Genomic DNA, 16,964 nt, shown 5'->3' with positions numbered 1-16,964 from the left:
ATATAATAGATAGATAGATAGATAAATAATTAGATAGATAGAGAATAGATAGATATATAATAGACAGATATATAATAGATGGATAGATAGATAGATAGATAGATAGATAGATAGATAGATAGATAGATAGATAGATAGATAGATAGATAGATAAAAGGGGTTGTCTGGCCTTAGGCTGCAATTCTGCAATCAGTCTATGGGACGCCAGACTTGTGAATCCTCACATCACCCATTGTGCAATCTATGAGGATGCTCTGGAATTATGCAAATCACATAATTGTGGTCACATAACTGCCCGCTCCAGCGTGCATTGTGCACGATGTGAGGATTCCCAAGTCTGTAGTCACATAGACTGACTTGTAGAACTGCAACCTAAGGCAGGACAACCCCTTTAAGTTTCACACTCTATAGTGCAGGCAGCAGGGATAAACACTGTCCCTTTCCATACTGCCGCTATTGATCCACCATTGTCAAACTTCAGCCAATTAAAAATCTGGCGCTGTAATCTAAAGGGGCAAATCCCCCTCCCTCCGCCACCCCATGCATCTCCATGATCATCCTGTTGTTGGGGTACAGTTATTCTAGGAGAGTTAACCAGTTCTGGTATAGTGGAATAATGGAGGTAGTAGTGGGGCATTAGTACTAGGACGGTGTAGTGAGGGAGTGGCAGTAGTTGTAGCACTGCAAGAAGCAGGATGGATGACCAGTGGTGACAGACAAAAGTGGAGGTGGAGATGGTACAGAAATACTAAGGAGTTAGCCAATGGTGGTGTGGAAGTATTGCTAGTCCAGTTGTGCAGACATTCTTTATCTCAATGGGGGAGAGGTGATTGGCAAGTAGTGACAACTGGGCAGGGTGCTCAGCTTTTTAAAAAATTTGTTCATTTTTTGCAGAATTGAGAAGACCAAGATCAGAGCCCTCTAGTTACTACAGTACTGAAAACCCTAAAGACTACCCAGCTGCTAAAAAACACAAGTTAAACCCTGAATATTTCCAAGTTAGGCACGAGAAAGTTATTGCTACTGCCCTAAGCCTTGAGCAGTCATCTATCAGAAAGCAAAGCTCCAGCTCCAAGCAGCCAATTTCCGAATCTACTCATGGGGAGGAATTGCGCCACTTCACCAGAGAGCTTCCTCAACGCCCTCCAGATACCTCCGGATACAGAGCTACTGCTGGACTGAAATGGAACCAGAAAGAGCTCTACTTGGGGCAGGTCACAGGAACATCGAAGGCTACAGGACTTGGCAAGGATATTGTGGGGCATAGACAACGTCAAAGGGAACAGATGAGCGTCTTAATGATGTCTGAGAGGGAAATGGTGGATGCCGATCTCCTGTCCTATAGAGAAAACATGCAGAATGATGACTGCTTACAACACATGGATGACCTTCAGGTAAGGGCCAGAATCATGTTCATGAAAGAACTTGAGAATTCCCAACTGACCTGTAGATTCTACAGTATTTTTTTTCTGAGCCTAAATATTTCCTGCCAAAAGTCCCCTCCGAATGCAAGGTAACTGCTACAGCGACGCACCCACCACCCATGAACTTGACTTGCCACCAGTCACTGCCCAGTCCTATGTTCATGAAAAAGGTGGGGAACCCTTGGGGCAGCAATATTGTCATCAAGGATGAATGTTACTTTCTCAGAGAGCAGATGTCTAGTGCACAGTAAACCATTGCCTGCCGATACAAACAAGAAACTGGAAATCTAAACCACAGAATCTTAGACGACTTTAACAAACCATCTCATCTACACAGAACTTGTTGTGGAGCAGAGGAACAAATATTGAGCTCACATGTAAAAGACACCCACATTGTGCTGGCTGCCTCCCTCAAATGCCCCTTTTATCTGTAGAGAATCACAGAAGGCAGCTATACTAATATGGATATGGACCAATTTTTGGAAATCAATTTTTTACTCATCGGAGATGAATGAATAGGTAGTCCACACTGTATTCCTACTTTTTTTAAAACAATAACCTGTTTTTTTGTTTAAAAAACACATTTTAAACCTACTTGTAAATTCTAAGTTAATGGAGGGTCACTAATTAGTTATCCAACCTCCTGAATTCAGTAGACATCATGTAAAGGACCCTCATAAACTTTAGGTAGCAGTCGCTCCCAACTTCTCCATAAACAGGAATGGTCAACTTATTCAGCAGGCCGGAACTTCTCTCCCTCGACATCCCACGTACATATTAGATTGTAGGCTGATCCCTCCAATTTTGGAGGATTTGGCTAACATTAGTGCAAAGTGTACTGGGTCTTAAGGGTTAATTTCCGTTGCATCGGGGCCACAGGAGAACGTAAAATTTGCTGCCAGATTCATTGACAGATTGATGTCTGAGAATACCAGCAGCAGGAAATCCTGAGAACAGTTTATCAGTGGTTAACCAAAGTGGCCCACAATTTAAAATTTACTGCATGATAGATGGAGACTCTTCTAGATGTATTAATTTGTGGTCTCGCCCAGCCACACTGTGCCACCGCTCTGGATGTAGATTCCAGCAGGTGAAGCACATAGTTGTCGCCATATGATCAGCACGCATAGGGAATGCTGCTAAAACTGGCAGCAGCTTCATCGAAGTAGTTGCAGATTGATCACTGGAGTTCATTATCTCCTCCTGAGACAACGGCTATGCATCGGTGATGAATTCCCTCCCGATGCCAGCGCCTTCCATAGCGCCACTTCGGAACTTCACAGTAAATAAATCGTCGCTGTTCATGTCAAGCGGACGTTCAGCTGCTCAGCCTCATTGATGTTTCATTTTTCTTGCTAAATACATCAAATAGGAAAGTTTGCATTGTGACGGTGAGGGCATTAAGGCTGCCACAGCCCCTTCCAGGCAGATCTTTGGTGCCAGGAGCTAATGGGCAATTAGGAACATCTCCGCATTTATTATAGAAGTTGTACTAAAACCATCCTACGTGTTTCCTACTAATGGAAGTCTTCACCATAATAAAGATGTAGGTTATCCTACTGTGAACCTAAGTGGAAATAACAATTTCTTTAGAATCACCATTGTTTTAAGTGGGATGTTTTAGAAGGAGCACTCAAAAAATATTTACTATATAAATCTTACTTATACAAAAACATTGTATGTCTAGAGCACTGGTCGTTTGTGTTTTGCTCAGTATCGCCTGGTGATAAAATTGGTCTGCGACCTAAGAAGCCAGGGCATGGCTTAAAGACTTGTTCACAGGGCTGTATTTTTGGTCCAAGTGCGATCCAACAAAACATTTTTTCCTCGGACTGGCTAAAAAAAAATACTGCATGACCGAGTTGGATCCAATATTCGGACTCTGCCATGGAAACCAATGAGTCCGTAGATACCATTGAACTGCACTCGGATGACATATTAGTACAGTCAAATTTCCACAGACTGACGGAATGGAAAAGATGGAGAATTTTTTTTTCACCTTCTCCTCCAAGAGAATCGGAGCACACTATCAGAGTGTGATCACAGTGTTGCATAATTAACCTAATTCTCTTGGATGGGAGAATATACAGGCATCTGCACCTGCTCTAGGAGCGATTCATCATTTGCGGGGTGGGTTTTAAAGTCACTTGAGTCTTGAGGCATCCGTTGACTTTTTTTCCCCAAATTCTTCAAAGTGGTTCATGAACTTTGTGCAAAACAAAAAAAAGCTCCTTAATTCTCTCTACAACATTTATCATAAAAAGGTTACATGTTCCACAAAATATACACCAAATCACTTTCAATCCATTTGCGCCAATATTTGAGACTTTTTAAAAAGTCGCAATTGATCGATCAGCCGAAAACACCTGGAAACACCTGGAAAGCAACAAAACACCAAAAATAAAAACTGACATACACATAAAATAGATTAAAAATAGATGAAGAAAAGCAACACAATTAAATTAGAAAATGGTGCAAATGAAAAACATGTAAAAAATACCAAAAAACAAGAGAAAAAAGACGCAAATGTAATAATGAATCAGACTCATCATTTGGATCAGTATATTAGCTATATCCTCAGCACTATGCAGTGAGAAAGAAGAATAAGTCACGCATGTCCTGTATAATGCTTGTCCGTTCCTGCAGATATTGAAATCTCAGATCTGAAGATTTCCTCTTGTCTTTATTTCAGGTGAATATGATGAATTTGGCAGAACAGATCATTGAGGCTACACCTGACCGGATCAAGCGGGAGAACTTCGTACCCATGGAATCCCCACTGGCAGAGAGGGCAGACACTGCAGCATTTAGCACCACCATGAGCTGGCTGGCCAGTTATCTTGCTGATGTTGATCACTTACCTAGCGCTGCACAGATACGGTACGTCAATGTAGGAACACGGCATGGCATTTCTATGAATCACTGGTAGATTGGTGGATAAATGACATGTTCACTTTTGCAAACAATTTTTCTCAATAAATCTAAAATGAAAAATAAAGCAACTTTTTAATACGTCATAATTAAAAATCTCCAACCAGCTCCCAGGTTTACCAATGGCAACAGACTGCAAACAGATTATTTATTATGTAATCCTTGCAGTCTTGCACTTTCTTCTGTTTGTCTCCTAGTTTTGCTAATGAGAATTTGGTAGTTTAGGGGAAAAAATAGAGATAATTGAATCAGACTACACAGAATTTGTTTGTTGTCTGTTACCATGGAGACACATAGTCTGCATAAGACCCTGTAGAACAAATTGTCTTTAATTATACGTATTGCAAAAGTCATTTCTATTTCTTTTCACATGTATCCAGAGAATATAAAATTTTGTTTGCAAAAATGGACTTAACTTAATCTTTCCTACATTAGAAGAGGCCCAGGTTATACCAGTATTGTCTTTGTGGCCATATTTAAAAAAAATGTATAACTTATGCCAGCTGAATCATTATATACCAGAAGATCCCTAGATTATACAAGAATGATCCATGTACAGGAAGATAGAAAACTTATAATAGATGTACATACATATGTAATTATACACAGGATGATACTCCGATTATACCAGCATAGTCCATATCACTATATATGAGAAGATGAGTGACTTATACCAAGAGTACATATATAAATGTATACCAGAATTTACACAGATTATATCAGCATGGTCTTTATCACCATATACACAAAGCTGTTCAAATATACTGTATATAGAGAATATGCCCAGGTTATAGCATGTAATACGTGTCCGTGTTATTGCGGTGTATGACGAGGTCCTGGTCTCGCACAGGTCGCTGTACAGTGAACCTCTGACTCCTTCCTCCAACACCAGCCTAAGTCCTGCGTGTTCCCCCATGAGTGAAACGACCTTTGAAAAACCCAGTCTACCCTCCGCTGCTGATTGGTCAGAATTTCTCAGTGCTTCCACCAACGAGAAGGTGGAAAATGAATTTGCTCAGCTGACCCTGTCCGACCATGAACAAAGAGAACTCTACGAGGCGGCCAAACTCGTCCAGACCGTGTTCAGGAAGTACAAGGTGTGTCCTGCTTGTCTTCAGACATATATACTTTCTCGGCAGCGCGATGTGCTGCCGAGTACAAAGCATAAAAATCATTTCACCTGATGAACGCATGTTTTGCTAGATCGGCAGCCTGTTTACACTGCACGAATTTTAGAAACAAGCGTTCCTAGGAGTATTTGCTCCCAATAATTGTATGAGTCTCTGATGATGATGCAGCCAGTTACTCCTTGTCATTACTGTCTTCCTAGGGTCGCCCATTAAGGGAACAGCAGGATGTGGCTGCAGCCGTCATACAACGCTGCTATAGAAAGTACAAACAGGTAATACTCGTGAAAGATACAAGAAGAAGCTGGAAATCAGATATTTTGCTGTTATTATTTTTCTGTGTAACAAATATCTGGGAACAGTGCAAGGGGCAAAAGCAAGAATTATCTAGAGAAATGCTCAGATGGCAGCTACTATAAGATTATAAATAGTGATGAGCGAGTATACTCGTTACTCGAGTTTTCCGAACATGCTCAGGTGATCAAGTATTTTGGGCGTGCTTGGAGATTTGGTTTGTGTCACCGGAGCTGCATGATTTGCGGCTGCTGGACAGCCTGAATACATGTGGGGATTTCCTAGCAAACAGGCAATCCCCACATGTATTCAGGCTGTCTAGCTACCACAAATCATGCAGCTCCGGCAACACAAACTAAATCTCCAAGCACGCCCAAAATACTCGGAGAACACCTGAGCATGCTCGGAAAACTCGAGTAACGAGCATACTCGCACATCACTAGAGTTATAAATCACTTTAATGGCAGTCCACTTACAAACATCCGACTAATGGCTCATTCAGATGTCCGAGATCAGACCGCAATGCATGGACTGACCTAGGTCTCCTCGGGGGGCTGTCACGCTATGGTGGGGAGAGCCAGTCCACGCATTACGGTCCAATCTCAAACTGGACGTCTGAAAGAACCTGTACGTACAACTTGTAGATACGAACATCGGATGTTAAGGAAAAAAACTAAAACCTCATCAGCCCACTGCCCACCATCCACTCCACTTCTTTCTGGAATCAGGTGTCAAATCCCTGGCCTCTTAACTATAGCCCAGGAAGTCTGGCCACTTCCATCCCCCGGAAGTTACTGCACGTCATAAGACCTTATGCTTCGCAATAGTGAAATAAATTGTAGCACTACTGAGGGGGTGCTCAAGTAGGTTCCCAAGCCAGAGAAATAATAAACTTGGCACTCAACTTTTGGTAAGGAAATCCAGAAATGTAATATGCAGTCAAAATAACAGGACGTTTCGGTCCCAGTTAGACCTTCATCAGCCTGACAATAATATATACAAAAAAAGTAAAAATTAAACAAAAATAGATGCAAATAAATGCAGGTGAACAATTAACAAAGCAGAAATATGCCATCAAATCTCATAGTGGAGCGAGAATGTAAAATAATATATACATCAAAAGAAAATGTGGGGGAGGGAAGGAGAAGGTTCAGGTACCTACCCAACTGCTGTGAGAAACGGAATGGAAGTGAGGCTATATGTGCCTGGAGTGTAAGGAGAGCCCAATGTGGGCGACAGTGTTGAATATAGTCCTGCAATAATTAAGAAGCATGCACATAGAGATGTTAAATAATTGCAAGTGTTCCCTAAAGTGAGTACTGAAGGATATGAGAGCGTACCTGCAGTTACAGCAAAAATTGTATGGGTCAGGTTGACCAGGGGTAAGAATTGGAGGCTGTAGAAAAAATGAGTTTCATTATAATATATAAAAAAATGTAAAAAATAGGGGGACATGTCAAATGGATATAATGGCAGTGCTATAACTGCGGACCAGGGAGAAGGAAACTGGCTCAGGTAGTTGTAAACCGCGAGTGATGGAGCGGGGTATATACAGGAGAGAGTAGCTCACTCGGTCAAAAATGCATAGTAAACATGCCTGAAGTATGACTGTAGGTGGAAGAGGCACTGGGGAATAAGGTAATGTCCATATGGAGGTGTATGGAAAATTATAAGAATTTATATATATGAAACCATCACCAAGCTGCTGTTGACAGATCTATTGTTCCATTATTTATCCATATGTATACATATTATATCTATGTGTATATATATTATTTTCTAAGAATAATAGAGTCCTTTTGCACATGGAATATGGATTTAAATGTCTCAAAACCCCTCATTATTACATGACTACTTCGTATATTTACATGTCAATCCGACCATCTGAATAATCTGTAAGCTAGCTGCACATGTCATTGGCCCTTCTACCAGCAGATGGCCTACTGGTACTGTTTCTGCTGGTTGACAGATCGCCTACCTTTTATGCTTTCCTACCTGCTGATGGTTTCCTACTCGATTATGGCTTGCCTTCTGAGCAGAAACAAGAGATTCGGTTTCTACATAAGGAACACGAATAAGTGAAAACTGTAAATTATGTCACGAAGATTAATGGACTACAGAAGGTATATTAATTTAAAGTGGAGTTCCACTTTATTTAGCCCTATATTCAAGTTCAATCTTTTAAGGCAAATTCTCTGCTTTCTCAAAGAAAAAAAAGCAATGAAAACAGTCTATTCCATGTGTCCTGAGACCAGTATAACAGTGGGGGGGGGGGGGGGGGTTAATACCGGCAATTACAAATTATTGTATCTGTTTTGACTCACTGAGAGCCAAAAAGTAAAAAAAAAACATCAACTTAAAATAGGATCAGGAAACAGGGCAGACGATTTGTTTGCATGGAAAATGAATTTCTAAATGAGGCAGCGCTAGATTTTGATGTTACTCGAGTGTTGGCTGTGAATGAGAGAGACTGAAAATAACACAAAGGCTCTTCATACTGATTCATGATGCTAATTGGGATGCGTTCCCGTTTGCCGCAGTATTTGTTGAGAACGATGCCAGTCAGGTTGGTCTCTTGTGCTTCATGTGAAGTTTTGCAAATCTGCTTCATCAACACGTTCACTTCTCCAAGCTCTGACGTCTTCTTGTTACTGAATAGTCAAGTGCTGCAAAATTAGATGACGCACCAATCCCAACCCAAAGGTCTAAAATGAAAAACAGAAAAGAAGTATTCATCAAGGATCATTCTCAGCTCACGCCAGCGGCATCAACGGCCCAGGCGGCAATTTTATAACTTCTCATTAGACTTTTAAATAATGCAATTCCTTTTTTACCTGTGCTCATACTGTAGCCGCTTTGTAGTGACAATCTACTGAGATCGTGAGGGGTATGTCCTTATACATAGCAGTCAATCTAAGCAAGCAGTGCTGCAAGTATATAGAATGGTACGAAATCTTTGAAGAAGCAGAAAGAGAATTTTTTAGAAAAAGCCACTTCATGAGATGACAGATGCAATCAGACTTCATTGTCCAATGGTGGAGTCCACTGGGGTTCACGCAAGCAAATAGTGCGGAATGCTGCCCAGATTTTGATCTTGAAAATGACAAACTGTCAAAGGAGGATCAGAAACACTGGTGAGCATGGTCAAACATTACTAGTAGGCCTCATCCACACGTCAAGATTTAGTCAGTGCTTTGCATCAGTGTTTGCATGCCAAAACCAGGAGTGGAACACACAGAGAAAAATTATAATTGAAAGATTGACACCTTTTCTCTGTTTTTGACACACTCCTGTTTTTGGAATACAAATACTGATGAAATATTGATCGAAAATACTGATGTGTGAATTAAGCCGTAGGTTCAAGGAAAAAATCCACTGTCATCACCAGGTTCATTCTGCAGGTATTTCGTTCATTTCAAGATATCTCCATTTAGGACATGTCATAGAAGACCCCTTAATCCTAGATGAAAGTGAGACAGAATTTAGAGAGTAACCATGCTATTTTCTTTCTTCTTCATAAATGAATAGTACACATACACATGAAAATAAGAAACTATGTACAGTGAGGAAAAAAAGTATTTAGTCAACCACCAATTGTTTAAGTTCTCCCACTTAAAAAGATGAGAGAGGCCTGTAATTGACATCATAGGTAGACCACAATTATGAGAGTCAAAATGTGAAAACAAATCCAGAAAATCACCTTGTCTGATTTGGCAATATGGCTGGAGTTACACTTAACGTATAAAAAATCGGTCCGATTTTGACGGCCGAGAATCACACAAATGTTTCCCGAACAGTGATCCATATGCTATGCGATTTTAACATGAGCTTTTACATAAAGCAGTTCTCTGTATGTAAAAGCTCATGTTAAAATCGCATTGCAAAACACAACTGTAAACATCGTTTTAAAACCAAATAATCTTAAAACATATCTATATACAGATGGATAGATAGATAAATAGATAGATAGATAGATAGATAGATAGATAAATAGCTAGATACCGTAGATAGATTAAAAGCCAGCAAATGATCTGCCGCTTACAGTATAGAATAGAATAGGTTAGAATAGAATAGTTAGAATACATATAGAATACATATATACACATAGAATAGGTATATATATTTGTCAGTGACACAAATATATATATATTGTAGAGATTCGCTCTGGTAGGCAATAGCCGGGCGGCAGTAACGAGGCAACACACAGGCATAAAGTCCAATTCCAGTGGTTTTAATGTCACTCAGTAACCAGCAGCTTAACAGAACATAAGGAAAACCAAACACATACTCCAGCTTGGAGAACCACTGGTCCCAGACTCACCCCTTGCACGGGACGGGCGTAACTAAGCGGCTGCCAGGTCCTGCGGCATCTGCCAGGTGCCATTCCTGGGGTTCTTCCGAGTCTTGCTGCTATAATCCTGCAGCACGAGAATCCTGTATACAAGTTTCAGGCTTAGTCCACACAAGTTCCTGTAGCTTCCAGAAACACACTCTCATTGTGGCAATTACCAACCTCCATTACATAGGGCCTTACCCCTCCCACCAGTGAGGTAGACACCACATGGGCTGATCACGTGACCCTGACATCATCGCAGGTCCCGTCTTTAGGGAAAAACCCGGCCAAACATTAATCTGCTGGGAGAAACATATCTCCCATCCAGTAAAGCACCCTTTACTGTACCACAATATATATATATCTTTATATTGCATAGAGATATAGATAGAAGAATAGCCGTTAATTCATTTGTCGGCTTTTGTAAAATCAATGCAGAAGCCGACAGGATAGAAGACATGGATTGCATACAGTAAATCCATGCAGAATAGTTAGATATACAGTGGGGAAAAAAAGTATTTAGTCAGTCAGCAATAGTGCAAGTTCCACCACTTAAAAAGATGAGAGGCGTCTGTAATTTACATCATAGGTAGACCTCAACTATGGGAGACAAACTGAGAAAAAAAAATCCAGAAAATCACATTGTCTGTTTTTTTTTCATTTTATTTGCATATTATGGTGGAAAATAAGTATTTGGTCAGAAACAAAATTTCATCTCAATACTTTGTGATATATCCTTTGTTGGCAATGACAGAGGCCAAACGTTTTCTGTAAGTCTTCACAAGGTTGCCACACACTGTTGTTGGTATGTTGGCCCATTCCTCCATGCAGATCTCCTCTAGAGCAGTGATGTTTTTGGCTTTTCGCTTGGCAACACGGACTTTCAACTCCCTCCAAAGGTTTTCTATAGGGTTGAGATCTGGAGACTGGCTAGGCCACTCCAGGACCTTGAAATGCTTCTTACGAAGCCACTCCTTCGTTGCCCTGGCGGTGTGCTTTGGATCATTGTCATGTTGAAAGACCCAGCCACGTTTCATCTTCAATGCCCTTGCTGATGGAAGGAGGTTTGCACTCAAAATCTCACGATACATGGCCCCATTCATTCTTTCATGTACCCGGATCAGTCATCCTGGCCCCTTTTCAGAGAAACAGCCCCAAAGCATGATGTTTCCACCACCATGCTTTACAGTAGGTATGGTGTTTGATGGATGCAACTCAGTATTCTTTTTCCTCCAAACACGACAAGTTGTGTTTCTACCAAACAGTTCCAGTTTGGTTTCATCAGACCATAGGACATTCTCCCAAAACTCCTCTGAATCATCCAAATGCTCTCTAGCAAACTTCAGACGGGCCCGGACATGTACAGGCTTAAGCAGTGGGACACGTCTGGCACTGCAGGATCTGAGTCCATGGTGGCGTAGTGTGTTACTTATGGTAGGCCTTGTTACATTGGTCCCAGCTCTCTGCAGTTCATTCACTAGGTCCCCCCGCGTGGTTCTGGGATTTTTGCTCACCGTTCTTGTGATCATTCTGACCCCACGGGGTGGGATTTTGCGTGGAGCACCAGATCGAGGGAGATTATCAGTGGTCTTGTATGTCTTCCATTTTCTAATTATTGCTCCTACAGTTGATTTCTTCACTCCAAGCTGGTTGGCTATTGCAGATTCAGTCTTCCCAGCCTGGTGCAGGGCTACAATTTTGTTTCTGGTGTCCTTTGACAGCTCTTTGGTCTTCACCATAGTGGAGTTTGGAGTCAGACTGTTTGAGGGTGTGCACAGGTGTCTTTTTATACTGATAACAAGTTTAAACAGGTGCCATTACTACAGGTAATGAGTGGAGGAAAGAGGAGACTCTTAAAGAAGAAGTTACAGGTCTGTGAGAGCCAGAAATCTTGATTGCTTGTTTCTGACCAAATACTTATTTTCCACCATAATATGCAAATAAAATGAAAAAAAACAGACAATGTGATTTTCTGGATTTTTTTTTCTCAGTTTGTCTCCCATAGTTGAGGTCTACCTATGATGTAAATTACAGACGCCTCTCATCTTTTTAAGTGGTGGAACTTGCACTATTGCTGACTGACTAAATACTTTTTTTCCCCACTGTATAGATGTCTGTGAGCAATACAGTTAGTATAGTGTGTGAGCAAATTAGGGGACATGTGTGTATTTAATAAAAGATTATTTTCGGGAAAGAAATGGTGTCGACTCCCGCGCAATTTTCTGCACCAGAGAGGGAAAGCCAGTGACTGGGGACAGATATTAATAGCCTAGGAAGGGACCATGGTTATTGGCCCCCCTGGCTAAAAACATCTTCCCCCAGCCATCCCAGAAAAGGCACCAATTCCCGCACTTAGCCTCTCTCTTCCCACTGCCCTGTAGTGGTGGCATATGGAGTAATAGGGGGTTAATGTCACCTTTGTTTTGTAAGGTGACATTAAGCCTGCCTTAGTAATGGAGAGATGTCAATAGGACAAATATCCATTCCTAATCCTATAGTATGTAAAGGGTTAAACTAACACACAGCCAGAAAAAAAGGATTTTTAATGAAATGAAACACCACACAGTTTTGCCATCTTTAATATTCTCCTAATCCAAACGACGCCCTCGATCTCCTGTAATAAAGAAAAAATAAAAGACCAACAATATACCGTACCTGTTCGGCGTTCAGTCCCACGCCATAATCCATATCTGGGGGATATATAGTTTACAACCGGGAGTGGTAGTAATGCAACCGTCCCGACTGTAAACCACTGATGAATGAATGAGAAGCTGCCGGCGGCAGCATGAGTGACTAGCGCTGACATCACTGATGCTGTGCAGCCTCACAGCCTGACCCATGGTGAACTCATGCTGCAGAGTTCCCATGCTTCAGAGTTCAGAGCTCTAGCACTTGCTAAACAAGCTATAGAGGGAAGCCGGCTTCCTGGATCCCACCGGCTGAACAGCTGATCACTGTCACAGCTACATGTGTCGCGGCTGTGTCTCAGTCACAGCACATGCATGGAGAGACCAACACAGAGGCAACTCCATGCCAACTCCAGACAATGCCAGAAGCATCTTACCTGGGCCAAGGAGAAAAAGAACTGGACTGTTGCTCACTGGTCCAAGGTGTTGTATTCAGATGAAAGTAAATTTTACACTTCATTTGGAAATCAAGGTCCCAGAGTCTGGAGGAAGAGTGGACAGGCCACAATCCAAGCTGCTTGAGGTCTAGTGTGAAGTTTCCACAGTCAGTGATGGTTTGGGGAGCCATATCATCTGCTGGTGTAGGTCCACTGTGTTTTATCAAGACCAAAGTCAGCGCAGCCGTCTACCAGGAAATTTTAGAGCACTTCATGCTTCCCCCTGCTGACAAGCTTTTTGGAGATGAAAAATTCATTCTGCTGCAGGATTTGGCATTTGTCCACACTGCGAAAAGTAGCTAGCAATCCCTAGTTAGAAAAAAGCAACAGTATCACTGTACTTGATTGACCAGCAAGCTCGACTGACCTTATCCCCATAGAGAATCTATGGGGTATTGTCAAAAGGAAGATGAGAGACACCAGACCCAACAATGCAGATGAGCTGAAAGCTGCTATCTACCTGGGCTTCCATAACACCTCAGCAGTGCCACAGGCTGATCACTTCCATGCCACGCCGCATTGATGCAGTAATTGATGCAAAAGGAGCCCCAACCAAGTATTGAGTGCATTTGCTGAACATACATTTCAGTAGGCCAACATTTCAGATTTTAAAATCATTTTTCAAGCTGGTGTTATAAAGTATTCAAATTTACTGAGATAATGACTTTTGGGTTTTCATTGGCTGTAAGCCATAATCATCAACATTAACAGAAATAAACACTTGAAATAGATCACTCTGTAGTGATTCTATATAATATATGAGTGTCATTTTTTGTATTGAAGAACTGAAATAAATTAACTTTTTGATGATATTCTAATTTTGTGAGAAGCACCTGTATCTTATCAGAGAAATCAGCTTCTCCTCTCCGTAAACCTTTATGAGCACCAACTGCCATCTCCTATCTCTGTAGTGGGATAATCAGTCTTCACTGAATATAGCTTTTACGAATTAAAGACATGAATTTGAGAGTGAAGATCAACCAAGGAGGATAAAAAGCATATTTACAATTAAAATATGTTACAGTGTGGCGTGTTTTCATGTGAACTATTGATTTATTAAATAAAAGTTAAAACAATTGTGACTCTTTAAGTTCTTCAGAGCAGTAAGTGAAAGTGAATGTTCCGTGCACACAGTGGAGATTTTCTAGGGTTTGATATGAAATTAATTCACAGACCAGCCACACAATGTGTTCAACGCCTATTTTACTTTGTTGCAAATTCAATAAAAAATTGCTAAATGGGAAATGGACATTAAAGTTTTATGAGCGCAATAAACACCAGCCAAGCAGAAAACGAGACTGGCTGAAGAGCTCTGTTATTACACATCAAAGCCAATGAGCTGCCACCCCGCTATCAAAGGCCGAAGATCAGTAGGATGATTCACTCTAATGAGAAGTGACTATCATTGGCTGAGAACATTAAACGACTGGTTTTAATTATCTTCAGATAATTAAAGTATTGTCAGAGTATTAAAGTGAGAACAGTCATGTATTGTCGCCCAGTAACATTGTCACCTCTGTTGCTCTTTGCTTAATATGTACTCAAATAATTAAAGATTAACCAAATTATTCCCATTTTTACATAACATTTCATCTTTCCTACTAACATTCCTATTTTTATCTTTCCAAAGCTTACATGGATAGCCTTGAAGGTAATAAGATCACTTTATTGTTACATGTAACACGTTGAGCAAAATTTGCCTGTGCCACTTATGTACCAGTCTACACAGCCCAATTGTCCAATCTTTTGCACCACCATATCCTACTGTACAGAAACTGGACATATAAATTATTATTATTATTATTATTTATTGTTATAGCGCCATTTATTCCATGGCGCTTTACATGTGAGGGGGGTATACATAAAAACAAGTACAATAATCTTAAACAATACAAGTCATAACTGGTACAGGAGGAGAGAGGACCCTGCCCGCGAGGGCTCACAATCTTCAAGGGATGGGTGATAATACAGTAGGCGAGGGTAGAGCTGGTCGTGCAGCGGTTTGGTCGATCGGTGGTTACTGCAGGTTATAGGCTTGTCATATAAATGTACTTTTCTCTGTACTTAATGATCTTAGTTATCTATTTTAACTTTTTTCTAAAATTATCTTATTCAGTCCCCATTTTTTCTTATTTCACCTTCTGATCCTATGGGAGCTTGGGCAAGTTAATGTTCAGTATTGGATATTTTACCTTCAACCATTATGTAATCCCAGTACAAGATATTTTTCTTAACACTATTTAATAGTAGGTTGCTTTTTAAATGAATCCTTATTGGGCGAACTGATATCTCATTAGCTCCCCTAAAGTGTTTTATTATTTTCAGCATTGTCAGTACAAGGAAAATGAATATCTGCTAGGAGATTCCATTTACTAGATAGAGATTACCGCCAAAAAATAGTTTCATGATGTCTTAACGAAGGTATACTAATGGGTGCATTTTATTACATTTATAACACTAGTCCCCTCTTATGGGTTAGAGGAGCCTCTTAGTTTTGCTAGGACTGTTTTTTTCCTCTATACATATGACAAGGTTCAGGAGTAACTATGAGGTGCTCGGATGGTTCATTTAAGAACTGCAATATCTTCTCTGCCTCCCTACAACTGTGACTGTGAATCCATAGTTATAGGATGCGGATAGAATGGCCACAAAGTATTTACATAATTGCCCCTAAACTCATTTGAAACACGTTTTCCTCTAAGCCAAAAATCAGGAAAAAAAAAATAAATAAAAAAATCTGGATAAAGGGCAATACTGCTCATGATGGGCATAATACACCACAAACTATCTACATGCACATGTAACTCTTTCAAAGACAAATCCAACAATACCTTTAAATGCCCAGTTCATTCCTCAATTTTGGAGAAATCAGTATATCATTTGATATGCAAATTAAGCTGAATAACCATTTGTAGATCTGAAGCTTCCGTCACTCCAGCTCTATTTCCCTTACAGCGCTGCCTCCTCCTACTTGACTGATAGCTCCATTGCTTAAAGTCACACAGCAGAGGAGCTGTATGTCAAGCAAGAGGAGGATGCAATGTTGGGCAGAAAATAGAGCTGGAGCGACAAAGGCTTGAGAATAGCTTCCATGAGCCGAAAGTACTTTAGCCTCATTAGTATATAAATTCAAATTCTGTTTTCTCAGTAATGGAAGAACAGACTGGCCATGTAATTGTTGGACTTTTATTTGAAAGAGCTACATGTGCAAATAAATAGTTTGGAGGTTGAAATCCTGCTGACGGATTACACTTAGTAAAGATATATCTAAAGTATAGGGAATCCAGTTACTGAACTTCATCACTTTGTTCAGCTCTTCATTCACAGGACCAGGTTTATCTAGATATTTCCTTCCGACGTGTTTGAAGAATTATTTTTACATCTGACCTCTGGCTCAAATAGATCTCAATGACTGTCTATTTTCCACTGATAAATATGCAGCATTGTTAGTGAATGTGCGACGTGTGCACTGCGACAGATGGGTTAGTGCCGAGCCCCGCTGCTCTGCTATAAACATCAAACACTTGATGGCCCTGACACATACAATCGCTGGTAATAGTCTATTTATGGTTGTATTAATCTTCATTACCGGCCGTTAATTGGCTCGCATAACTAAATGAAGAACTAATTTCCCTCGCAAGCCCTAACTATCCAAGGTTATTGCCGCAAATATGAGTTCTGCAACATATTAAGGCAACGTTATGAGACTCTTATCATTTGGTGCAACATAT

General features: G+C 40.6%; 1 protein-coding gene across 6 annotated transcripts in view; it reads left to right on the top strand.

Moving 5' to 3' along the window:
• The window catches only part of CAMTA1 (calmodulin binding transcription activator 1), a 2,204,257-nt gene that overhangs the window by 2,136,111 nt on the left and 51,182 nt on the right, over window positions 1–16,964 (top strand). For all 6 annotated transcript variants that reach the window (XM_073561724.1, XM_073561725.1, XM_073561726.1 and 3 more), the window contains 5 exons: window positions 895–1,394; window positions 4,117–4,304; window positions 5,206–5,452; window positions 5,686–5,757; window positions 14,864–14,884. In XM_073561724.1, coding sequence (XP_073417825.1) covers window positions 895–1,394; window positions 4,117–4,304; window positions 5,206–5,452; window positions 5,686–5,757; window positions 14,864–14,884 — 1,028 coding nt within the window. The remainder of the gene's footprint in view (window positions 1–894; window positions 1,395–4,116; window positions 4,305–5,205; window positions 5,453–5,685; window positions 5,758–14,863; window positions 14,885–16,964) is intronic.

The sequence above is a fragment of the Dendrobates tinctorius genome, unplaced genomic scaffold (genome assembly GCF_039654945.1).
Source record: "Dendrobates tinctorius isolate UK_male_01 unplaced genomic scaffold, ASM3965494v1 ptg000326l, whole genome shotgun sequence".
In the NCBI taxonomy this organism is placed as follows: domain Eukaryota; kingdom Metazoa; phylum Chordata; class Amphibia; order Anura; family Dendrobatidae; genus Dendrobates; species Dendrobates tinctorius.
The sequence above is the reverse complement of the archived record's forward strand: the minus strand, read 5'-3'. Positions and strand labels throughout refer to the sequence as shown.